At 57.7% G+C, this 14,390-nt stretch overlaps 1 protein-coding gene across 4 annotated transcripts in view; it reads left to right on the top strand.

The window, feature by feature from the left end:
- Positions 1-10,695, top strand: part of EPHA2 (EPH receptor A2) — a 34,050-nt gene extending 23,355 nt beyond the window's left edge. For 2 of the 4 annotated variants that reach the window (XM_008523235.2, XM_070602047.1), the window contains exons 7-17: positions 427-580; positions 1,074-1,173; positions 1,658-1,713; positions 1,997-2,122; positions 2,218-2,403; positions 2,593-2,654; positions 2,759-2,968; positions 3,181-3,330; positions 4,096-4,289; positions 4,889-5,044; positions 9,762-10,695. In XM_008523235.2, coding sequence (XP_008521457.1) covers positions 427-580; positions 1,074-1,173; positions 1,658-1,713; positions 1,997-2,122; positions 2,218-2,403; positions 2,593-2,654; positions 2,759-2,968; positions 3,181-3,330; positions 4,096-4,289; positions 4,889-5,044; positions 9,762-9,867 — 1,500 coding nt within the window. In that variant the 3' untranslated portion in view covers positions 9,868-10,695. Of the gene's footprint in view, positions 1-426; positions 581-1,073; positions 1,174-1,657; positions 1,714-1,996; positions 2,123-2,217; positions 2,655-2,758; positions 2,969-3,180; positions 3,331-4,095; positions 4,290-4,888; positions 5,045-9,761 lie in introns of all 4 variants that reach the window. The other 2 variants (XM_070602037.1, XM_070602030.1) reach the window with 1 other exon arrangement.
- Positions 10,696-14,390: the final 3,695 nt, after the last annotated feature.

Genomic DNA, 14,390 nt, shown 5'->3' on the forward strand with positions numbered 1-14,390 from the left:
GGCTGGTCACATAGATGCTCGCTGCATGACACAGCTGTCTGATGAAGCTCCATTCTGCAGTTGGGGAAACTGAGGTCTGGGGACATCCTGAGAGTCACCTCTCCTGGGCCAGCACAGCAGAGATTTGTGGGAAAGAAGACACAGTGTTCTGGAATCTCCAGAAGACATAGTTGGGGGTGAGGGAAGGAACATAATCTTGGGGATCAGGCAGACGTGGGTCTGAGTCCTGGGTCATGCATTTGCTGGCGATGACCTTGAGTCAGTCCCTTCCCTTCTCTGAGCCGCACTTTCCTCTTCTGTAAGAAGGGCATCGAGTTTGCTAACATAGGTGAGCCACCTTGCTAAGCTGCGGGTGGTCTCTGGTGTGCTGAACTGATGCCCTGGTCCTGCCCTCATTGTCCCCCTCTACCCGCTGGCCACCCACAGGGGGACTCCAACAGCTACAACGTGCGCCGCACTGAGGGCTTCTCCGTGACCCTGGATGACCTGGCTCCGGACACCACCTACCTGGTCCAGGTGCAGGCGCTGACGCAGGAGGGCCAGGGTGCCGGCAGCAAGGTGCACGAGTTCCAGACGCTGTGTGAGTTGGGGGCCAGGGCGTGGGCCAGGCCAGGGCCCTGAAAAGGAGCAGTTGGGACATCCTAGCAGGAAGAAATGGATCAAAGGACTTAGAAATGCCCCCGTCCTGGTCAGCCAGGGCCTAGGACAGCCCTGTGTGGGTTGGTCCCAACCCACTGGGGAGGGGGCAGAATTGAGAGCTGGGGGAAGGAGACCAGGGCCGTGCATTCAGGGCACTTGTGAGAAGGAAGGACATAGGCTTTGGCATTGTCAAACGCAGTTCCAATTGGGCATTGTGGAAAGAGTCCTGTCATCAGTCCCATAGCCCTGGGAGTACCCACTCTGTTCCCTGGGGACAGCCCCTCCTTCACCTATGCAATGGGAATAAATATCCACGTCAACCATCACAAGTAAAAGCACTTGGCACTGTGTGGGGTCCCTAAAGTGGGCCTTGGGTGCAGCAAGGTGTTTGGGGCTGGGGGGCTCCCTTGTCATCAGCTGGTCTCCCCTGATAGCCACGGAAGGATCTGGCAACATGGCGGTGATTGGCGGAGTGGCCGTCGGTGTGCTCTTGCTCCTGGTGCTGGCAGGAATCGGCCTCTTCATCCACCGCAGGTTTGTTGGAGCCCATGCCCCGGCTTCCCAAGGGCTTAGCTGGGACACAGGGTGGGGGGGAGGGCTGGAAACTCAAGTTTCCTGTCTGGAAAATGGGGCTGATAGTAATCTAATTCCTGCCTCCCGGGGGGAGTGAAGATGAAATGAACTGTAAAGAGCACGGCGCAGCGCCTGGCACGCCGTCGGGCCTCGGGACACGGTGGCCATTATTAACGGTGTGTCCACACTGCCTGCACACACAGGCCGGAAGTGCTGGGGAGCGCTGGGGAGGAAAGCCCTCATTATGGCCATTACGGGGCCGTTACGGGGCGGAGATCCCAAGGAGTGAGCCCTGCCTGCTCATTTCCCCTCCACCTCTCCCCCGGTGGAGCAGAGTGCTGAGCACACCAAGCCCCTACTCAGGACCCGAGCAGAGTCAGCAGGGTCCCTGGCTGAGCAGGCCGCTGACCACCCTGTGTGTTTGATTCCCCTGGGGTTCTCTTAGGAGGAGGAGCCTGCGGACCCGACAGTCCTCAGAGGACGTTTACTTCTCCAAGTCAGGTGAGATGCCGCCCCTCCAGGCCCGCTCGGCCCTGCCATCCCCACAGGCCTCCCTTGCTCTGTGGTAGAGATGGGGCCAACCAGGCATTCCCGGGGCTCTGCGGGTGGGCCCAGGGCTTCCTCGGGCAGCTCAAAGGGGCTGAGCCAGAAGCTCCATGCCCCACAGCCTGGTGCAAGTCTCCTGAGATCCCTGGTCACGTTGCCACCTTCCCCTCTAGGGCAGTCCCTTGCAGTGACCCCTCCTTGAGCTGTCTGTGACCTTGCCCCTCCTTCCCCCTTCCAGAACAGCTGAAGCCCCTGAAGACATACGTGGACCCCCACACATATGAGGACCCCAACCAGGCTGTGCTCAAATTTACCACCGAGATCCATCCATCTTGTGTCACGCGGCAGAAGGTGATTGGAGCAGGTGAGGTTGACGCACCTGCCGAGGGGCCTGCTAGAGGTTGGGAGCACCTGACACCCAGCTCACTGGGGTGCTTCTGCCACCTTGCTTGCCTACAGGAGAGTTTGGGGAGGTGTACAAAGGGACCCTGAAGGTGTCAGGGAAGAAGGAGGTCCCTGTGGCCATCAAGACGCTGAAAGCCGGCTACACAGAGAAGCAGCGGGTGGACTTCCTCAGCGAGGCCAGCATCATGGGCCAGTTCAGCCACCACAACATCATCCGCCTGGAGGGCGTCGTCTCCAAATGTGAGGCTTGGTGCCAGAGGTGGGGCTGGGAGACCCTCAGGGACCTGACCCATTGCGGGGGGTGGAGAGGGGCCGCCCACTGGGGCAACCGAATAGGGCCTCTGTCGGTAGCTGTGCCCAACCCCCCACACCTGTGCCACCTCTCTACACCTGTGGCCATCTCCTTACCCCTGTGCCCACCCCTTGCAGACAAGCCCATGATGATCATCACTGAGTACATGGAGAACGGGGCCCTGGACAAGTTCCTTCGGGTAAGGATGTGGGCTGGGGTGGGCGGGCATTCGTGGCCAGTGTGCTGGAGGGCGCCCTGGTGGGCTCGGGGCCAGCTGGCAGCTGAGGACCTGTGCTCTGGCAGGAGAAGGATGGTGAGTTCAGCGTGCTGCAGCTGGTGGGCATGCTGCGGGGCATCGCAGCCGGCATGAAGTACCTGGCCAACATGAACTACGTCCACCGCGACCTGGCCGCCCGCAACATCCTTGTCAACAGCAACCTGGTCTGCAAGGTGTCTGACTTCGGCCTGTCCCGCGTGCTGGAGGATGACCCCGAGGCCACCTACACCACCAGTGTAAGTGCTAGGGCGGCTGTCACCCCTGGGGATGGAGAGCTCGAGGGTGAAGCAGCCTCCGCCTGCTCCGGGGTCCTCTCACCTGCCCTCCTGGGGCAAGAACACCTCTAGGAGCACGGAGGAGGGGTCTTGATTGCAATTTCTGGCCCTGGCTGCGATAGTCCCAGGGCTGGCCAGAGGGGACAGTAGTGACTGGGCCTGGTTCCCTGCAGGGTGGCAAGATCCCCATCCGCTGGACGGCCCCGGAGGCCATCTCCTACCGCAAGTTCACCTCGGCCAGCGATGTGTGGAGCTATGGCATTGTCATGTGGGAGGTGATGACGTACGGCGAGCGGCCCTACTGGGAGCTGTCGAACCACGAGGTAGGCCCCTCACCCTGCCCAGGCCGGCCCTGGACCTGAGCTTAAATCCTTTACTCATTCCTGAACCCCAGGGGGTGGGCAAAAAAGAGTTTGGGGGGCTAATCTTCATCTGGTACAGCCATTCACTGGTTCATTTGGTAAATGTTTATTGAGGGCCTACTATGTGCCTGACCTTGTGCTGGGTTCCAGCCCCAGTCCCTGTTTACAGTCAGTGGGAGGACAAGGAAACAGTTAGTGGAGGGGGTGTGCATGTATGTGTGTATCCATGTGTGCACGTGGGTGTGTGCATTCATATGTGCATGCAGTCATGAGTGCATGTACATACATGCATTTGTGTGTGTGCATACATGTGCCTGCTGCCTCACGCGGCCTGGAAGGCGTCTCAGAGGAGGTGACGTCTCTGCTGAGACTACAGCACAGTAAGGTAGCCAGGTGAAGACACAGAGGGGGAAGAGTGCTCTGGCCGAAGGGAGCAGCTTCTACAGATGTCCAGAGACTGGAGCAAGGCTGCCCGCCAGGCACACAGCATGGCTGCTGCCTGGGGTGCCCTGTGAGGGAGCAGGGACTCTGGAGACGGCCCCTTAGCACTTGCCCTTTGTATGGTTCTGAAGGTCACATGTTGGGCTCGAGAAAGGAGGCCTATCCCCTCTGTTTCTGGGGTTCCCCTTCCCTCCTGTGCCCATGGGGGCATGTACGGGGGTTTCCAGGGGGCCTGCGTGGGTATGGGGGCTTTGAAGACACCCCTGACATCCTGTCCCCTGCCAGGTGATGAAAGCCATCAACGACGGCTTCCGGCTCCCCACGCCCATGGACTGCCCCTCCGCCATCTACCAGCTCATGATGCAGTGCTGGCAGCAGGAGCGCGCCCGCCGCCCCAAGTTCGCCGACATTGTCAGCATCCTCGACAAGCTCATCCGGGCTCCCGACTCCCTCAAGACCCTGGCTGACTTTGACCCCCGGTGAGTTCCATGGCCTCTGCCCATGGCGGCCCCCCGTTCTATTCCTGAGACACGTCTGTGGAGCGGCAGCCAAGGGTAGTGGGCAGGGGACTCTGAAGTGACGCAGCGGCTTCCTCAGACAGGACAGGGCACGGCGCAGATGATACTGACGGAAGAAATCAACACAGATGGTAGATGTGCCGGGCCACGCTCAGCGCTTAACGTGTTTTAACTCATTCAAAGAAGCTACAGGATGGGTCCTATAATTATCCCCCTTTTGTAGATGAGGAAACTGAGACAGAGGGCAATTAAGCATCTTGTGTTCTGGCAAGTGGCCAGGCTGGGACTGTGGCTCCAGGACCCTGAACCTCTCTCCTAACATTCCGTGATTTTGTTATTATTTGAGGTGGTATTGTCAGTAGGAGTAGGGGAGGCGTCGGTAGCTATCAACACTGTGCCAGGCTGTCACCCTGAGCGCTCCCTGACTTGGCTTCCCCATTGCCCCGTTGAGGAAACTGAGGCACGGGGCAGTCTGCCCAGTTAGGGAGCGGCAGGCCCGGGGCCCAGGGTGGGCTGGGTGCAGCAGCCTCTTATCCGAGGGCGGGTGGTTCCTGTTACAGGGTGTCCATCCGGCTGCCCAGCACCAGCGGCTCGGAGGGAGTGCCCTTCCACACAGTGTCCGAGTGGCTTGAGTCCATCAAGATGCAGCAGTACACAGAGCACTTCCTGGCGGCTGGCTACACCGCCATCGAGAAGGTGGTGCAGATGACCAACGAGTGAGTCTGGCCCTGCCGGGGCCACCCATCCACCAGCCTCCCGCCTTCTGGGACTGCTTCTGGCTCCAGCACCCATCTGCTCTTCTCTCTACCCCCCAGCACTCCCCTCCCTTCTCTTTCTCTCTCCTCTTTTGGAGAGAGGAGCTTCACAGGAAGGGCAGAGCCCTGTGGGCGGCCAGCAATTCTGCTTGGCTCCCTCCTCTTCCTGCATCTTTTCTTGAGAGCAGGAAGATAATAGTAATTGTAATAACAACAGGAGCGTTTCTGGGGGGCTGACCGTGTGGTGGCTCTGTGCTTGAGCACTTTGAGTCAGTCCTCGTGACAACTCAGCAGGGGGCTCCTGTCAGTGTTCGCACTGGACAGGTGACAAACGGGGCAGATACGTGCGGTGACTTGCCCAGGGTCCCATGGCCACTAGGGGCGGAGTGGCATTCCAGTCCTGGTCAGTCAGGGTCCCGAGCACAGGGACCACAGAGGTCGTTAGTGGAGAGACCGGGTCTCAGAGAGGTTAGGTGGCCTACTTCAGGTGACACAGTTCATAGCCAGGACTCTGAAAAAGAAAGGCTTGCTTTCACAGCCATCGCCTGATTGCGTTCCCTGTTCACCTTGTGAATAGATGCTGTTATTAGTTCCCCATTTACAAGTGGGGAAACTGAGGCTGAGAGGTTACAGAGCTTGCCTGAGGTTACACAGCCCGTTAGGGGCAGCCTTCCTCTCCAGGATGCCGAGAAGAAATAGGCAGAGCCCTTGGACTTCCCAGCTGATGCCCAGGAGAGAGGGCCCTGGGCCAACCCCTCCTGGTACCTCTCCCCACGTGGTTGACTCTCAGGCCTATGGTCCATCCTGGCAAGAAGTGCCAGTTACCCCTCACCCCAGTCCTGGGGACGACCCTTTGTCAGGCTGCCTGATGGAGCTCTTCTCTCCTCCCAGCTCCGGCATCGGGGGCCTTTCCCGGCAGGCCCTTGGCACAGACACCGCCTCCTGCCCCAGGAGGGAGAAAACATTATCTTCTTAGCCTTTTGTGCTTCTAAAAATAGTGTTATATGGTCCCAATAGCCCAGTTTGTACAGGGTCCAAGGTCATGGCAGGAATGGGCCCCTGGGGCTGGGAGGTTTTGGGAACCACATGGAGGGGACAGCCCGGGCCTCCCACAGTTCTGAGATTTGAGCCTGTGCATGAACATTCTCCAGGGCCTCTGAAAAACACTCAGCTGGGCTTCTGACCTGTTGGCCAAGGCCTCTCAGTTCAGGCGATGGCCTGTCCGAGGGGACGGCCAGGGATGGGAGTCAGGCGGGGACAGAGCTGCCCAGAGGGAGGCATGGAGATGTGAAGAGAGGAGGCGGGTCCCAGGGTCTCTTTGTCGTCAGCCAGCAGCAGGGCCCCAAGCCTGTGCTCTGGGTTCAAGTCCCACATTTGCCTCTTCGTAGCAGGTGACCTTGGGCAAATGAGGTTCCATCCTTGAGCCTTGGTCTCCATGTCCCCATCGTGGGATTGCATGAGTGCAATGCAGATGACACACCTGGTGCACAGGAGGGCCTTAATCCATGTTACTGTCCCCTTTTCCTCCACTCCCTTGCTTTCTGCCCACAGCCTGTGGGCCAATGCCAGGGTTCCTGGGCCCCTCCTTTTCTGGGGACCTGCAACAACCCCCATTCCCCTCCAGGGCTCCCACCAGGGGCAGCACAGCTTCTCTTCTGGGTGAGCAGAGCTGAGGGCAAGAAGTGCTTATAGGAAACACGTGTTCTCAGAAGCTTCCCGAAATAGCCCGGGGTGCTCCTCGGCCAATTCCTTTCCCACGAGCAGGGGCAAGGCTGTCTTGGATGGATGGAGGCTGTGTGTGTGCATGTGTGTTGTGTTTTGAAAAGGCCTAGATAAAGACAGGAAGTCATTCCACGCTCCCCCCTCCTCCCACCAGCCCGTTGGCCCTTGGAGCTGGGGCTGCGTGACTCCCATCACCGCTGCCTCCTCCTTGTCTCAGATCAGTGAAGTAAACGGGATCTCAGCACGTTTTCACCCTGAAGGGTGGATCCCGGGGCGGGGCGGGGTGGGGGCTCTGAGCTGGCCTCAGAGTTCAGCCCTTTCCTGATGGGGTCGGGGTTTAGACCTCAATGTCCTCCCCTCCTCAGCCTCCCTGCTTCTCTGACTCCCTCTCAAGGGGCTGGCTGCTCGTCCCCTGTGGTCCCACATGGCCACCTTTTCTCAGGGTGAGCATTCACTGCGTTCTTGTGGAGTCTCTTGAGTTTCTAGCTAGACCAGTGGTTCTAAATGTTTTTTGAGGAGCTGATGAAAGGTGGATGTTGCGCCCCAGCCCATCAAGCTGCATCCCATGTCCGAGGCTGCTACATGCGGTGTCCTGTGAGGGGTGGGGCACCGACTGACATCTTATGGTCTCCGCACGCCCGCAGCAGAGGCTTGGTGCTGCTGGAGCGTGTGCTGAGAGGATGAATGATCGGACACATAGGCTCCGGGAGCCATCTCTCATTCCACTCTCCTTGTGCCCAGCGCCAGCACACAGTAGGTGCTTACTGGGGAGCTGTGGCCTTTGAATTTCCCAGGGCAGGGTTGGCATTGTGAGTGCTCAGACTCACAAAGGAAAAAGGTGGCCTCTGTCATGTGTCTCCCCACCCCTGTGATGGGAGCTGATAGGAGTAACTGCCCTGGATCCTGGAGGGGAAAACAGGCTGGGGCAGGAATAAGCTTGGAATGGTCTGCAATAGGCCACACACATTGTCCAGTCTGTGCCCCTCATCCTGGGTGTCTCTGTGGTTAGGAAATAGGCAGGGAAATTGTGGGGGACTTTGTGTTGGAAGAGAACGGGGCTGGGGCAGGAGGCTCACCTGTGTCCAATCAGAGCCTCTCATTTTACATGTAAAGAAACTGAGGCCCAAAGACAGGACAGGACCCACCCACGGCTTTGATGGCATCCAGGACTAGAATTCAACCTTCTCCCTCCAGCCCAGGGCTCTTGCCTCCTACGGGCCTCAGAAACAGCCTCAGCCCCCACCCTGCCAGATTGACTACACCAGTCTGGGGTAGGGGTCCAAGGCGGCCTGGGCAATGGCTCGCTCTCCGCTGAAGTGTTCATTCACGCATCCATTCATTCATCTGCAGACACTCCTTGAGGACCTACTGTGTACCAGGCTCAGCCTGGACCCCCGGAGGGAACAAGGGTGAGGGGATGAGCCCAGGACACTAGGTCTCAGCCGTGGCCCTCCAATAGCTCCCATAACCCATTGGTTCTTAAGCCATACATCAGGGCCTTTGGGACCTAATAAAATGCACACTCCCTGCCCCACCTTCAGAACATCGAGGTCAGTGAGTCTGGAGTTGGGCCCAGGATCCTGCCTTTTCAGTGGGTGCCTGCTTCCCCAGTGGTCCGATTGCTTATCTGGGAGCCACACTTTGAGACCCACAGGGTGGGAGAGCAGCACTTCCTTTTTGACACCCCCAGCTGCATAGGTTAGAAACGGCCCCGCAGTAGTAGGTTAGGAGTTCTCCCAGGTGTCCGATTTCTGGCCTTCTTGCTGCCGCGGGAGCAGCCAGCCCCCTCCTGGAGGTCCCCGAGCCGCCCCCCCACACACACCTGGGTCTGCCCTTCCATGCTCAGCACTTCTCCAAAGGCTCACAGAGCCTGTGGGAAAGTCACGTCTCCGGAATTGCAAATAGGAGCTTGCACCATGTAATTAGCTGCATTTACAGCCAGGAGACGGCCCATAAAAACCTGGGTGTTTTCATGGGTTTGGGCTGGTGGGTGAGGACAGTGGAAGAGAAAACTCCCAGAGTGAGCAATAAACCTGCTCCAGGGCTCCTGGGGGTGGAAGTGGTTTTATGGGGGGGTGGAGGGGCATGAAAAGTGGGGCAGGGAAGGGTGGTGGGCTGCTGGGCACATCTTCCTACCTGGCACCGAGGCCCCCCTTCCCCCTCTGCCACCAGTTTCCAGGGTCTCCCACCCTCCAGTTAGGCACCATTGTCCCACTTTACAGGTGAGGAAATTGAGGTTCCTAAAGGAAAAACACCTGCCTCAGGGTGACCTAGTCACTGCTCTGGTGACCCACAAGCCCCTCCCATTAAAGGCCAGCAGAACTTTAACCCTTGATGATCCCTCAGCAGGTATTTCCCCAAGTTCTTCCTCAGTTATCAGTGGGAACTTGGAGGGAGTGAGGGGTGAAATAAGGCAATGGCTAGGGAGAGACCTCAGGTGGAGAGCTTTGAGCAACACCGCTGGAGCGTCCCTGGTCCCTGTGCACCTGGCAATGGCATCAGTGCTGCCTAGGGAGGGGGCCTTAGCTGAGGACAGGAGGGACAGACCTGGGGTCAGGGAGGGGGCCATTTGTTCACAGCTCTTTGATTCCCAGCTCTTCCGCTTCCTAGCTGTGTGACTTTGGGCAAATCACTTCACCTCTCTGAGCCTCAGTTTTCTAATCTGCACAATGGGGGTGAAAAGAGCACCCACTTCACAGACAATCGTGCAGATTTGATTTTTAAAAAAGCCCCTCCCAGAGTCAGCGCTGCTGTCATTTTCTTAACTTTGTCGACATTGGCAAGCTTTGGGGACGGGGCTCCTCCTGTGAGGCCTCTGCCTAACTAGAGCTCTCTTGCGCCCCAGGTCCCAAGGCCCCTGCCTGCTCCCTCTTCTCCCCACCTCCACCTCCCTCTTGCAGCTGCCCCCCTCTCCCGAGCCGGCCCCTAACTCTCCCTCTCCCCCTCCCGCCCACAGTGACATCAAGAGGATTGGCGTGCGGCTGCCCGGCCACCAGAAACGCATTGCCTACAGCCTGCTGGGGCTCAAGGACCAGGTGAACACAGTGGGGATCCCCATCTGAGCCCCAACCGTCCCCAAGCCCCCCTTGGCCAAGAATACTTGAAGAAACAGAGTGGCCTCCCTTCCAGCTCACACTGGGCCACCAGGGACCTTATTTATTGCTAGTTGTTCCTTATTGACGCCACCCTGAGGCCTCTGCTGGGGGGTCGTGGACGACACCTTGGCCTAAACTGAGGAGATGCTCAGGGACCCCGGGCCGGGGGGGCCTCTTCACCTGCGAAGGACAGACAGCCAAGCACTTAGCAGGCACTGCCATGTTCCCAGCATCCCTGGGGCAGGAGCCCGCCCAAGGCCTTCGGACGCACATGTGGGACGTTTCCAAACTGACCTCCCCTTTGCTGTCTCGGGAGGTGGGGGCTTAGCCCATGGCCGCGGGAACAGGGTACCTCAAGCCCCACCCACTCACAAGAAGCAGACAGACAGCAGACGCAGCTGGGCAAGACCCACCGTGGTCCCCATCTTTCCAGTGCCTTCCTCAGCCCCAATGGGCCAAAACCTCCTGCTTCCCCGGGGCCCTCACAGGATGCTTGGTTGTGTTGAGGTTTTTTAAATATGTATTTTGTACTTTGTGGAGAGAATGTGTGTGTGGCAGGGGCCTGGCCAGGGCTGGGGTCAGACGACGGCCCGTGTCAGATGTTCCCAGGCTGGGGGCCGGTCCATCGGGTCCCTCGCCCCCATTTAGACAACATTCACCACTCTGTCAGTGTTAACGATTTTGTTTTGTTGGGTATTTTTTTTGAATCTTAATTTATTATTATTTTTTTTATATTTATTGTTAGGAAATGACTTATTTCTGCTATGAAATAAAGCTGCAGATGGTTCAAACTGATCTTGGTTTTGAGTCTTTGAAGGGCCTGTGGGGTCAGAGAGGCCTTCTGTGTCGGAAGTGGGGTGAAGGGCTCACCCCCACCCCAAGTGTTTAAATAGAGCTTCTTGTGCAAGGCACACGTCATGTACCCCTGGCGTGGGGGCAGGTGGGAGGCGGGCAGGGGGCCAGGGAGCAGGCCCCGCTGAGCCAGGCCTCCATGCCAGCGGGCCTCTGTCGTCTTTGATCTCCGGGCTTCTGAAGGGCTGAGAGGCAGAATGGTGGGAGCAGCCATCAGCCTCCGTCCCGCACGTCTCCACGGAGCTGTTGAAATAGATTCTGCCACCACCCGTGGAGGGCTGTGAGGGTTACAAAAGGTGTTGGCAAGCTTTGGCTTCTTGGAACCCCAGCACACTAGGTTTGGTGGGTGGCCCCATTTTACAGAAAAGGAACACTGAAGCCGGGCCCAGTAACAGGGCTTGCCCAAGGCCACACAGCAAGTTAGAGGCAGAGGCCGGAATGGAAAGCAGCAATCCAACTTAGACGCTTTTCTCATAGATGAAAAGACTGAGACTCAGAGATGTGCAGTGACTTGCCCTAAGTCACACAGCAAGCAGGAGTGGAGGCCTTAAGGGAAACGAGAGTCCCAATTTCACGCCTCAATCCTCCTCCGATATACTAGGTTGCTGCCCTGCATGCCAGTGGCCTTCACAGTGGGCCTTAGGAAGGTGTCATACACAGACAACCAGAGACACGACCAGGTGAGCAGAGATGATCTGGGAGACAGGAGGAAGGCTTCCTGGAAGAGGTGACCCCAGAGCTGAGACCTCCGGGACAAGTAGGAATTAGTAAAGCAGTGGGAGAGGGTGATATAGGCAGAGTAAATTGTGGAGGCGTGAAACTGTATGGTTGTGTAAGGGGGAACCACAAGTGATTTGGTGTTATTAGGGCATGAGGTGGGGTGCTGGAGAGGTCTCCAGGCCTCCTAAAGCAGATCCAGAAGTGGAGATTTTAAGTTGAGGGCACTGGGGAGCCACTAAAGATTTTAAGCAAGGTGAGACAATGTTGCCGTGCCCCAAACAGAAGTCACTGGTAGAGGCAGGCCTGGAATGCCAGCATCCTGACTCCCAGCCTGGAGCTGTCGGGAGACAGATGAGACATTCTGGCTAAGTGGGGAGGGTGTTCAGCTTGCCTTGGGTCTCAAGGCTGGCCCGCTCTGCCCTGACTCCCAGCAGCTGCCGGAGAGCTGCCCTGATGGGGAACCGGCTCTGGGCCCTGGTGCACTGAGCCTCAGGGAGTGGTGCCCTGTCAGGCAGGCTGGGGCTGGGAAAGGTGAGGGAGCTCAGGGACCAGCTCGGCAGGCCTTCCTCCCGTTAGCACTGGGCCCCTGGGCGAGCTGGGCATGGTGTCTGAGTCAGGCCTTCCTGGGACCTGACCCTGGCCTGGCCACCCCAGGTGGCCACCATGGCTCTGTGACTGGGCCATGTCTTCTGCCACCTCCACTGCCAGAGCTGTGGACCCAGCAGGGGGCAAGCCTGCAACCTGGCAGCAATCCAGGCTGCGAGGGCACCCGAGGCCAGGCCTGAGTCCCATTCCCAAAACAACTTGGCCCCCCGATGGCCCCGGTGGTGAGCAGAAGGGGACATAGGGGCAGGTGGCCTCATGAGCTCTCACCCTTGGAGCCCTGCTAAGGGCACGTGAGGTTGCACAGGCCCGTGGGCTGCAGACTGGGGTCTGGTCTCCAAAGCCAGTGGGCTGTTGTCTGGAGCCTCCAACAGACCCCACAACTGGCAAGAGGAGAAACTTAATTTTTTTTTTTAATTAAAGCAAAACGTAGCTCTGCCCCCAGAGGGCCTAGAAGCAGTCACATCCCAGTAGCAATGAGCACATCCGGCCCAGATCTTGGTTCCTAAACACCACTCTCCAGGAAAAGGAACCAGCACGGCTCAGAGAGACAACAGACTCCAGGGCTGCGGCAGGGGAATAGGAGCCAGGAGCGCCTTGGAGTGCTAGAGAGCAAGGAGATGCTCAAAAAATAAACAGATGCGGGGATGTCAGACGCAGGAGCCGACCTGGAGGCGATCCCAGCAGCCAAGCCTGGACCAGGATGAGCAACAGAACAAAGAACATAAAATTAGATTTCAGACCAAAGTATAAAATAAAGATCCCCAAGTCCATGCTGATATAAATAATGATTGTCCCACAACTAGAAGGACCTTCAACTAAGATACACAACTATGTAAGGGCGCTTGGGAAGGTAAAGCAGGAGAAAAAAAAAGGAAGATTGGCAACAGTTGTTAGCTCTGGTGCCAATCTTTAAGAAAAAAAATAATAATAATGATTGAAGAAATAAATAAATGGGGAAGACTAGACACATCTTCCTCACAGAAGAATTCCAATGCAGTCACGTAGGTTCCCCTCTCCAGGAGGTGGAGCTTAATTCCCCGCCACTTTGAGTGTGGACTGGATCTAGTGGTCCCCTTCCAAAGAAAGGAAGCATAAAGAGAGTTAAAAAGAAGAAGAAGAAGAAGACAACGAAAAGAAAAAGAAACTTCCCAGTGGAGAACCCTGGCGAAAACTACCAGAACCAAATTAACATCATTGGTGAACCAACCAGCTGACCAGCCTGGGAGAGGAGACGGAGATGGGTTTGCTGCTTTATACCTTCCCTCTGTGGACATGTCCTGCTCTGTGCCAGGGCTGGGCACTGGGGCCACAGAGATGAGTAAGGCCCCTCTCTGCCCTCCTGGAGCCCTCAGGCAGGTGGAGCAGCAGTGGCAAAACTCCAGGACCCAGGCTAAGAGGGGGAGGGGCGGGGTGTTATAGGAGCCAGCCGGGGGCCACTTGACCAGCCTGGAAGGTTCAGGCAGGCTTCCTGGAGGAGGAGGAGCCATCCACGCTGAGGCCCAGGTCTGACGGGAATCCACCAGGTGAGGAGGAGGGAGGGGTCCCCCAGAAGAGCCCTCTGCCCTCCATACTCCAGGTCTCTGTGGGTGGAGCCTCAGTCTCCCCCATTTGACCAGGTCAAGCCCTTCCTCCAGCTCCAACGCCACCCTAGCCCCTGGCCGTCATGCCATGAGCAGCCCTACAATGCTACTCTGCTCTCGTTTCCACCCTAAGCAGAACCTTCATCTCCGACCTCAGTTGTCTCAGCTGGGAAGTGGGCCTGCAGCCCGCTGTCTTCCCTGAGCTCTGAGCTGCAGGGGCCTTGGCAGCCCTTTGATGCACCAGCAAAGCGCTGAAGAAGGTGAAGGCAGCAATCACAAAGGTGCTGGGTGGGGAGTCGCCCTCTTCCTCCACTGCTCCTAGCCTGGGTATCAAGTTAAAACAGGCACCGACCTTGGATTTCCTAATTAATCAGCAAATCCTAGAAGAATGGGCCAGCTCTCTGCCCCTCCTCCCCATCCCCGCCGCCTACCTCTGCCTATGGCCCAGGGCCTGGGACAGGGCCTGGGGCACGGCAGATGCTGCTAGAACTGAGGTTGAACGCATGCGTGCATGGAGTGCTTGAGTTCGGGGCTCCGTCCTCAGTGCCTTCCCGATGCTGTGCTTTAGGATTCAATTGCCCTCTCCCCAGAACAATGTCTGGCACCTAGTAGGCCCTCAATAAATATGTGCTCAATAAACAAATGAATAAGGTGAGAGGGGCCGGGGTTTTGGGACCCAAGGGCCCAGTGCAGCCAGATTATTCAATACCCCAAGTCGTGGGTTGTGTGGGG

Source organism: Equus przewalskii, chromosome 2 (genome assembly GCF_037783145.1).
Source record: "Equus przewalskii isolate Varuska chromosome 2, EquPr2, whole genome shotgun sequence".
Classification (NCBI taxonomy): domain Eukaryota; kingdom Metazoa; phylum Chordata; class Mammalia; order Perissodactyla; family Equidae; genus Equus; species Equus przewalskii.